Source organism: Drosophila takahashii, chromosome 3R, assembly GCF_030179915.1.
Source record: "Drosophila takahashii strain IR98-3 E-12201 chromosome 3R, DtakHiC1v2, whole genome shotgun sequence".
Lineage (NCBI taxonomy): Eukaryota > Metazoa > Arthropoda > Insecta > Diptera > Drosophilidae > Drosophila > Drosophila takahashii.
In genome coordinates this window covers 20,570,422-20,580,065 of record NC_091681.1, presented here as the reverse complement: position 1 = coordinate 20,580,065, position 9,644 = coordinate 20,570,422, and the positions used below count along the sequence as shown (strand labels likewise).

At 44.4% G+C, this 9,644-nt stretch overlaps 1 protein-coding gene across 5 annotated transcripts; it reads right to left on the bottom strand.

Moving 5' to 3' along the window:
* Window positions 1-607: 607 nt before the first annotated feature.
* Window positions 608-8,053, bottom strand: sp3 (phosphatidylinositide phosphatase spermathreecae). 5 transcript variants are annotated; one of them, XM_017152085.3, is made up of 12 exons: window positions 7,856-8,053; window positions 6,113-6,341; window positions 5,633-6,056; window positions 5,450-5,571; window positions 5,021-5,386; window positions 4,635-4,962; window positions 4,512-4,582; window positions 3,889-4,104; window positions 3,425-3,661; window positions 2,268-3,362; window positions 1,764-1,905; window positions 608-1,704 (listed from the first exon to the last, which is right to left on the bottom strand). In XM_017152085.3, the coding sequence occupies exons 1-12, from the start codon at window positions 7,950-7,952 to the stop codon at window positions 1,579-1,581; spliced, it is 3,453 nt and encodes a 1,150-aa protein (XP_017007574.2). In that variant the 5' UTR covers window positions 7,953-8,053; the 3' UTR covers window positions 608-1,578. The 5 variants fall into 5 exon arrangements, with proteins under 5 accessions (XP_017007574.2, XP_017007575.2, XP_070072741.1 ...); XM_017152086.3 differs by lacking the exon at window positions 3,889-4,104; XM_070216640.1 differs by lacking the exon at window positions 3,889-4,104 and having other exon boundaries at window positions 1,764-1,893.
* Between the last annotated feature and the right edge of the window lie 1,591 nt (window positions 8,054-9,644).

Below are 9,644 nucleotides of genomic sequence, written 5' to 3'. Positions count from 1 at the left end.
GTGGCTGTGGGTCAATCAGGCGTGACTGGGGGTCAAATGGATTGGCATGAAATACGTACCAACGTATTTCCCACCCAGCTGACACCCACATCCCACATCCATTCCTTCTTTTTCCCATTTCCGTAGGTAGACAATGCGTACGTTAATTAAACAAACAGCCAATAAGATTGATGGCACTTTGATTGAAAAACAATTGATGCAACTGTGCGTACACATTAGCATGATATTGGACGGAGCTTCCTGGTCATCAGAGGAGCCGCATCGGCGTGTGGCTCTTATCAGCTGGCGGGCCAAAAGTTCCCGAGGAGTTGGTCCAAAGTTCGCATAAATAAAGTCCAATATCAATAGAGACACTTGTGTATGTGTAAGCTGATTGACAGCATTACAGGGTCCGTTTCTGTGGTGTTTTAATGGATTTTTGATTTCCACTTGGCACGGGGTTTTAGGGGTTGATGTCGGTTGATGCTGCCATTTTTTGCTTCCTTGTTTATCGCTTATGTAAACAAGCCGCATCTAACAACGGGACACCACTTGACACTGACATGCTGCGTTTTTGATAGGATGCCGAAATGATTCCATTGGTTCGTAGTTAGTGCACAAATAACAATTTAAGCATTTAAACACATATATATATTTCATATATTCGGTGGCGCATACATTGTTCTTACTGTAATACGTTTACATTAAATATTCCTCTATTTACAAACACACTACAGAGATTATTATTTATACGAATCCCCAGCTAAGAAGTATCCGTTTTTAATACTCGTCGAATATTCGTTGACTTTGCTGAAATCCTTTCAGTTCTAGTTAGACTAATTGGTTAGGTTTTAGCCAAAAAATGGGTTCGTCTTTTGTGTGGCGTGTAAAAAATTGGCAGCCGCCAAGTCTTTTGTTTGTCTTGTGTTCTCGTGGTTTTGTTTCTAATTTACCAACCTGATGCAAATACGTATAACGGTTACATAAGCCAAGTGCTGAAATTGTACTACTACTAAATTCTAAAACTAAGCATATTGGAGAGCAGTGCAAGCGTATTATCACAGGACAACAAGTTGGAAGTTTGTAGGGTCGCACCTTCTACTTACAAAGCTTTTATTTCAAGTGAAGTAGTTTGAAAATATTAAATCGAATTGAAAAAATGTCGAAAGTGCAAACTATTTTTTATCGTTAGGCATTGACGAATTAGACTGGGTTTAACAAACTTGCTTTGCGCAGGAATTCTAAACGATCGATTATAAAAATGTACTGCAAATCGTTGTCCAGTGCTATTTGGCAAAACTCATATTTGGTTAGCTCAAAGATAAAGCTTACTAGACACACAATAATGTATTAACTCACTACAGCTTGGTGCTATAACAATCACAAATACGGCGTACATATATATCTTCTACATTATAAGAACTTTAAAATGTTTCGATTTCCTATTTTTTCCCCTAATGTGACATCAATGGAAGTGCCTCGTACAACAAGTAGAACAATGTTAATTTTGTTGCTTTCTATTTTGAAAATAAATATATATCACTTGCACTAATTATTTCAAAAGTGTAGATCTTCACGTATTGCTTTCATATGGACCCTTTACAGGGCTATTAGCCTGGTTTTACACTTTTCGGCCTCCCATAGATCCAGCAAATGATCCCGGGAACTGGGACCGCGCTCCGGCGGAGTGTTTTCTCCGGAGAGAGTGGGCGAAAGAACTCCGGTCTGTAAAAAAAGGTAAGAATAAAGTTCCAGTATAGACAGATAGTACCAATAAACTTTACCTTCGTGGCAATCTTGCGAGGATCCAGGTTCAGGCCAATGTTCTTGGCCAGCTTCGAGAGAGGACTGGTCAACTGCTTCAGCTTGTTGGCCTCCGTCTGAGTGGGCAAGCCCAGAGGAAGGCTCATATCCCTGGGTGAAGTACTGAAATCGCGTCAGGCAAATCGTTACAGTACAAACACGTCTTGGCTTTAGAAGTTACTTTTATTTTGAGCGATTTGATTTGGCCAGAATTAGCCGAGTGTATGTGGTATGGAGCAGGCACTGATATTTCGTATTTGTACAATAATACATGCTAGTCTTAGGTATTTATTATAAAGATAGAACACATTGAACGCATAGAGGGATCATAATAATACTTTGAGCTTTGAAGGGGGTAAAACTGACCATAAACACATTTACAATGAATACTACAAATAGATTGGCTAATTAACAACATAAGACAAAAACACAAAGCTCTAACCGAAAACGGGTCTACAACCAAAGATCAATTGTAGAATACAGACCTGGACACAGGCTTCACCTCTTCCTCGCCATCGTCAAAGGCCTCCTGGGCTTGCACGCATATCAACGGATTGGGCGTGATCGGTCGGATGGGTGGTGCGTTTTCCAGGAGACCCGTGGGAAGAGTGACGTGATCCGTCACAGAGGTAATCGAAATTGTGAGCACATCCTCGGCGGTCTTGCACATGCTGTCCTTCTGCTCCAACTGACGGATTTCATCGGAGGAGCTGGGCGAGTCTTCCTTCTGGTTTCCCATGACAATGCCCACCGACGGCAGGAAGGCGTTCTCGTTGTAGTTGGACTTGTCCAGGGCTATCTCCACATCGGAATCCACCTCGGGCTCGTACAAACTGTTGTCGTGCTCGTCGGTATCGGTGCTGCTGGCGCTGTTCGAGTTTCGTTGCTTGCGGCCCAGTGTAAAGACCGCCTTCTCCGCCTCCTGGCCAGATTCGATATCGTTTCCTCCCGCCTGACGCATCACTTGCGGATTGATGGTGGCTGCCAAGCCACTGGGATGAGCTTGCTGTTGGCTGGCACTGGTCGGCTTCTTAAAGGTCTGGCCCAATTTCGAGAACTGTCCGGCCACATTGGACAGGGCCTTTGAGCTGAACTGCACCAGCTGAGATTCAGAAAGGTTGCGCGGCATGCCCCTGGGAACATCCATCGTGGGCAGTTTGCTCTTTCTTCGTTGCAGCACCCCACCCGTGACGTAGCGAACATCAGTATTGCCGGCATTATCCAAAGCAATGCGGAACATCTCGACAATGGAGGTCAGGGATTCCGTGATCTCCTCCTGCGTCTTGATCACATAGGCCATGTTGTTGAAGAACCTCAGATTGGCCGATCGGAACATGTGGAAGTAGCCTTCCTGCTCGTCCACGCTGTAGTTGAGGCGCACACAGAGATGCGCTGGAGCAGATCCCTGGAAGATTTTCGTCTGCTGATGCATGCCCAACTCGATGAGACGCACCTGCGTCAGTTGCACCTTCTCGAAGCGGACTATTTTGTCCAGATGCGAGTCGTATTCGGCCACAATGTAGCAGTCATCAGTGAGCAGCAGTATGGAATCCACCTCCGTCTCGTTGGCATCGCCGGAGCTGTAAAGCAGAAGATTGATCTTTGTAGATATCTAAATGTATTGTGCATTGCTTTAACTCACCTTGGGTCAGCGTCTATGAGTCCCCAAGCTCCAACGGGATACTGAGCCGTTCCCAGCAGCAGGCGACGACAATCTTCCACCAGCAACTTGGCGTGCTCCGCATTTTCCGTTCCATCGCTCTCATCCGGACCCGCTTGACCGCCCAAAGCACTGAGTGATTCCGAGGAGACCTGATTGCCCAGCATCAGATCTATGGTGGCCTGGCGGTACGAGTCCTTAAAGCGCGCCAAGTAATAGCTACAAGTTTTTAAAACGTATTAATCAGGGCAAAAATAACACTTTCTATAAATAAGCGGTTGTGAGAATGATTGGAAAGGATAAGGTTTAAATATGGGAGTAAGAGTACCTTTTGCGAAACAAGAATCAAAGGATATATAACAATTGAGGCAACTAAAAACCGTAAGTGTGTGGGCTCGTTTGCTTGGCCATCTACTCCGTCTTGGCATCGCCTCTGAGCTGCGCACCTGGTCGTAACGATGGATTCGAGAAGCTGCAGCTCGGGGCCCAGCACACCGGGATTATAGTAGCCCCGAAGCGGGGGCCGGGTCTCTGGAGTGAGGATCTGGAGAATGGTGTCCAGGACCTCGTCCTCCTGCAGCTCTTCTGCCCGCAGCAGCTGGCCCTGCATCAGATCGATGATGCACTGGCGAAACGAGTCGGCAAAGTTTTGTATGAAAAAGCTACGAAGAAGTTGGGCATTAGCTACGGGTCTGTGCATCGATCGGTATAAGATTGTGGTGTTAGAAAGATAGCCCCATTGCCCAAGTTTTGGGTTTCAGTTCTCATTAACTTGATTTAGATATGGGGAAACAGGCATGCAGCATTAGTAGAACATATGAATTCAATCCAAAATCGATTTAGAAAAATATGAAGGCATGACACGGCTTTTGAGCTTTTAGTATTGATTGATTGGACTCCCATTCACCCGAAATGAGCAGAAGATTTGTGAATGGCCAAGACTACTACAATGGGATTCATTACGGATTAAGTGGGTTGGTAGTGAATCAATCAGGATAATGAAAATGTAAGAAAGTTAAGGGCAGCAAAACATACAAAAATAGTGGGTATACAGCAACTTTATACTAACCGATTGGCCGAGTTCATGCCGTCTTTCATCATGCCGCTGATTTTGCGTTCGCCGGTACGAGTATAATCGCCCTGTAGTAAAATAAGTTTAATTCACAATTCCATTTGCTGGATATCTACTTACCTTCAAGGCATTGGTGCCCGCATACTGTCGACTGATGATGTCCCCATTGTTCGCCCATAGCACCATAAACGGCGACTTCAGTTGCTCCGGAATGGGAGTGTAGGGCGGCGAGAGGCCTAGTTTTACTAACTGAGATTCAAGCACCGCCTTTCCAATGGCCGTTTGCACCACATTTGTTCGATCCAGGCAGTCCATGCAGTTCACCCGGAACACGGACTTCTGGTTGCATATCATTCCACGCTGATCCCGCCAGTGGAAGCCCATAGCGCCTGCCTCAGGGCCCACGGCATCAATCAGAGCCGAAACATTTTCGAAGCGCATGCCGCGGCTGCAACAGAAATTGGGATATTAGGTGATCTTACAAGTCTCAAATAAATGCGACTTACCAGTAATCGTGAAAGTCGAAAGTCACATAAATCATCAGCTCGTTGTTGAACTTGATAACGTGCTCCGCAAAGGCATCTCCAATGGTCTTCTCCTTGCCGCTCTGCTCGACCAAATTGACGATGCAAACGCGTCCGTAGGTCTCCAGCTCCTTGGTGAAGTGCAGCTCGAAGGCCTGTTGGGTTTCGGCCACCCCACGATCCAAGCGAGGCGGCGGGCGGTACTTGTAGCCTGGCTGGCTCCAGTAGATCGGCACCGAACCACGCACTTGGGTAAAGGACAACTGGTGGTGGCGGAACGAGAGTATTTGCTCCGTCTCCACGTAATTGGCACAGTTTCCCTTTTCGTCCACTCCTCGCCGCTTGTAACTGTTGTTATAGAGTGAAGGGATTAACAACTTGTAAATAATGCTAGAGCTTTGCTGTAATTACCGCGTTCCAGCTCGATGACGAGATCTTCGCGATACCAAGGCCAAGGTGAAGCACTCATTGCCAATTACACAATTTTCCACTTGCATAAAACCCTGAATAATGGGCAGTATCCATGTTTTGTCCTGTGGAAAAATGAAATTGTTTACCCAAATATCTTTTTTAAAGACGTTCCCTCTAACTCACATTCAAGTTGAGCAGTTCTCGTATCATGTGCATGTTCCAGAAGAATCTCTCATCCGGCTGCGACTGACTATCCTCCAATTTGGCCTCATGGCGCTGCAGATTGTTGGTTATATCGCAGTCAAAGCTGAAGTAGAAGCTGTCCGTCTCGTCGAATATCTTGTGCAGCTCCTCTGTGATGCGCCGCTCAATGTGTTTGGGCTCCCGGATGCCCACCGATGACTTGACCTGCTTGGTAGCCAAATTCGCAGCCTGCTGAGTGGTGTTTTTGATGGTGTTCCCGGCACTCTTGACGGCGCCCCACGTCTTGTTCATGCCCTCGAAAAGCTTGGTGCTCTTCGAGGAGCCGCCACCGCCACTTGATGGAGCGCTGGCATTGTTGTTGTTCGAGCTCGAAACGCTGTGAGTGGGCGTGGACTGGTTGCTCCTAATGGGGAAATATTTTATGAATAATAATACACATAGGTAGAGAGTCAAGCTTACTTTGAGTGCTTGGTGCAGTTGGGCAAATCGGTGTCCGGCTCCTCGGCACTGAGTATGCATATGGATTTGATCTTGTACACCAAGTGGGGTGGATATAGAACACCCACAGCGGTGGCCTCCTTGACCACAATCAAGTGGGGCTCATAGACGTTGGGCAGCGAGATTACACCCACAATGCCATGCGTTACTCCAATGCACTCGATGTCGTCCACAGAGCTAAGATCCCTTCCTGAAAAACAAGAATATTTGTAAATTAGAAAAATTAGTAATTAGAAAAAACAAGAATATTAGTGAATCAACCAACAAAGTATTTATTTATTTATAAGTACCCAGAATATATATATCCCAATCTCTGCTCCCTAATGACAATGTTCGTGTTCGTTAGGCTTTATTGGTATTTGATTAGCATACGCCCCCCGAATGAAACAATCTTTTGGAATAAACAAATACCATAGCAAGTTCAACTAACTAGGGACGTCGAATATTGACCGCCGACTAATGGGGGCTGCCCTTTAATGCCAAAGCCCGTAATTTCAGGTTACATATTTGCATCTGGTGCGTTGCGTGTGGAATTATTTCCCCTTGGGCACACAACTGCTCATTACTGTGCACTGAATCTGAAATTCACACCCGCACCACCCACCACTTGCAGCTAAAAACAGCAATGTGCAATTGCACTTCACATGCCACCCACGTACGTGCATCCTTGGGAATCCTTTTTGATGGGGGCAGGGAATTTAGGGTCGGTGGAACGGTTTCAAAGTTGTCAGAACCCTTTAAAGAGAGAGAACTCTTCTCCAATCTTATCTAGCAGTCGGTTTATCTGGTTTTTCTAGAGCAGATAGCACCGGAAACTGTCTGGGACTTAGAATTTAGGCCCACTACTGTTTAGTATACTGTAAAATCGATAGGAAAGTGTTGGCCCTTATAAATTATGTCAAGTTCTTTTCGGTGGGAAACCGCTTTTCATTGTGCGGACAAACGTTTTCGGCAAACAACGAAAATTGACGGGCGGAGCAGCTGCGGTGACCTTGGCAAATTTTATGGGCTGCCGATGGGTCAGGGGTCACAGATGAGTCACGGAAAACGCAAAGTGACCATCCCCAAGGACTGGGAGCTCCGAGGAGATATGATGTAGTCCGAATCCATTTGTGGACACAGGTTGCGTGTCAGCAAATTGATCCAAATATAATTGCTGCGCAATAAACAAGCAATTAACGGTTGCAGACACATAGTCCACTGGTGATTGTTCGAATTATAGGAGTTATTAATAGGAACATTATGGGGAGTATAGGGAGTACCCTGATACCAAAAAAGGCCCTTAATAAACGGTTTAAATTCCAATATTCTTATTATCATCTCTGATGATAACTTAAAAGGAAAGGGTATATTGTGAATCCGTTAATTTTAAATGGAGAAATGTTTTGATTTTACAAAATGAATACAAATTTGGAAAGAGGGAACTGAATTAGTAATTTGTTTTGATGGGGTTTCGGAGAAAATCGCTTTCCGGGATTATTCATCATTCATTTATCTAAGGCTGGCGCCCTTGGAATGTACATACAAACGGCACTTTTTCAGGAAGTCGCAATTGCTCATTCAAAGTATATGATACATCACTTATCTGAATGAACTTTATAACAGAATTGACCCCCGATTATTAACCAAACAATGGACATTACGACACCCACACACAGGCAGTGTGATTCACTTGATTTGACTCTTTTGAGACCTGTAATTTACCTGCTTTTATCGAAAACTCCGACGTCCTGCGATGCCACCACAAACTCTTGTCGCGCTTCACAAAGATGTAGTGCGAGTCGGTCTGGAACACCTCCATGCTTAGTTTCTACTACTTTATTTGCGACATTACCCGAATAAATTAATACGACGCGAAAATACAAATTTTTAATGTTTACGAAAACCAGCAGAGTGACCGTGCCGAAAATAATGATAAATACCACCAGGCCTTTTTAAGAAATACCTACATTAGGGTGCCCGCTTTCGCAAATCAACTGTTTTAGCCATGACACGAACCGACGGGAGACTAGGTGGCAACCACACACCGAAAGAGCTACCTAACCGTCGAAAATTAGTCGTGAGTGCAGTCTCGGCTAAGTTTCAGGCAATCTGGCTTAGCAATTACACAAACCGTTAGTGGCGCCATCTTCCGGGTTATTTATAAACTACATTTCTACAACTACGCAATGTTGATTTCCGATGGCGCCACTGTTGCCTATTTAACTCTTTTTGTGGAAGTACATCGATTTCGTATAATTGTGTTTTGTATAAACAGCTCTCAAATAAAATGTTCAATTTAATCTATTTTGCCCCTTGAAAGATCAAAAAGAATAAATGCGCAAAAATAAGTTGTTCGCGAATTCCTTTTTGTACTTCCGGATTATATTTCAGGCACATAAAAAATGCGAAAAAATCCTATTGCGAATTTCGTTAGGTTTTATAAAAGAACAACAATACTAAAATTCTCCTTTTTACTTTAATCAACACTTAACTTACTTTAACTTCGGGTATTAACGTTAATATCTTAGACTATGATCAGAGGATCTTACTATTTTATACAAATTATTTAAGGCCATAGAAAATGTATGAAAAACTTTGGAAATTATAGCCAAATAAATTAATCGTCCTACGGTGGACATACCTCTTTTCCACTTCTTATAATTTTATTTTCTGATTCCAGACTTTGAAGATTTTACTGCCGTAAAGTATTAGGCGACTCTCGCAGCTAGAGTCCTTTAAAGGAAGGGAAAATGCTTTCAAGTCAGTGCCTATGATAATAACGATGTTATCGTTTATTTACGAATTCGGATCATAATCATCAATCAATGTTTTCTCGGCAGCGTCTGCGGCTGGGGGCGATTATGGCGGCCGTTAAACGGGTTGAAGAGGATGAAAAATCGATAGCAAGGTCCTTGAGGAATTTTCAAGATGTGCTGTAAGAACGATTTTTCATCGCCCTCATTCCAGACAATTTTCCGCAAAAATATGCGTTTTAATAAAGCGAAGGCCATTAAAAGAGCGCAAATCACTTTGGGCGATATGCAGATACGGATGCTATTCCTATAAATACACCAATCCAATTACTCAGGGGTTGGAGAGGCAGCGTTGCGCATTTATGACAAATGTTGTGCCACTTGATGTGAAAACAATGTAGTCACGTTTTAATGCGACTCTCGTCCTTTGAACTGCGCTCGTTCCGACGGGGATGAAGGACTCGCCGATGAGGTTACGGCTGAGAAACTGACGAGCAGCATCTCGCAGTTAATTACCGTAAGTGGCACGGCGATAGTTGCTACTTGGTAGTTGGAAGTCCTCAAGTCCTGCACCTGCCGCCACCCGGAACACACGGCTGTCTGGCACGGAACATCGGACATTGGACATCAGATCAGGCAAATCAAACGCCCTGCCATCCGGCTAAGCCGGCTCATCATTCACGCAATCCATTCATAAAAAAGATATATGACACAGTCACGCAGAAAATACGAGAGAAGTGCTGTGCCTCAAATTGAAT

What these genes read in the sequence shown, in the direction of transcription:
- sp3 (XM_017152085.3), bottom strand. Translation starts at nt 7,952, where the DNA reads ATGGAGGTGTTCCAGACCGACTCGCACTACATCTTTGTGAAGCGCGAC. An exon ending in CGTCATCGAGCTGGAACGCG is followed by an intron (nt 5,387 to 5,449) that starts GTAATTACAGCA and finishes CTATAACAACAG; the next exon opens with TTACAAGCGGCGAGGAGTGG. An exon ending in GAATCCATCGTTACGACCAG is followed by an intron (nt 3,662 to 3,888) that starts GTGCGCAGCTCA and finishes AAAAACTTGTAG; the next exon opens with CTATTACTTGGCGCGCTTTA.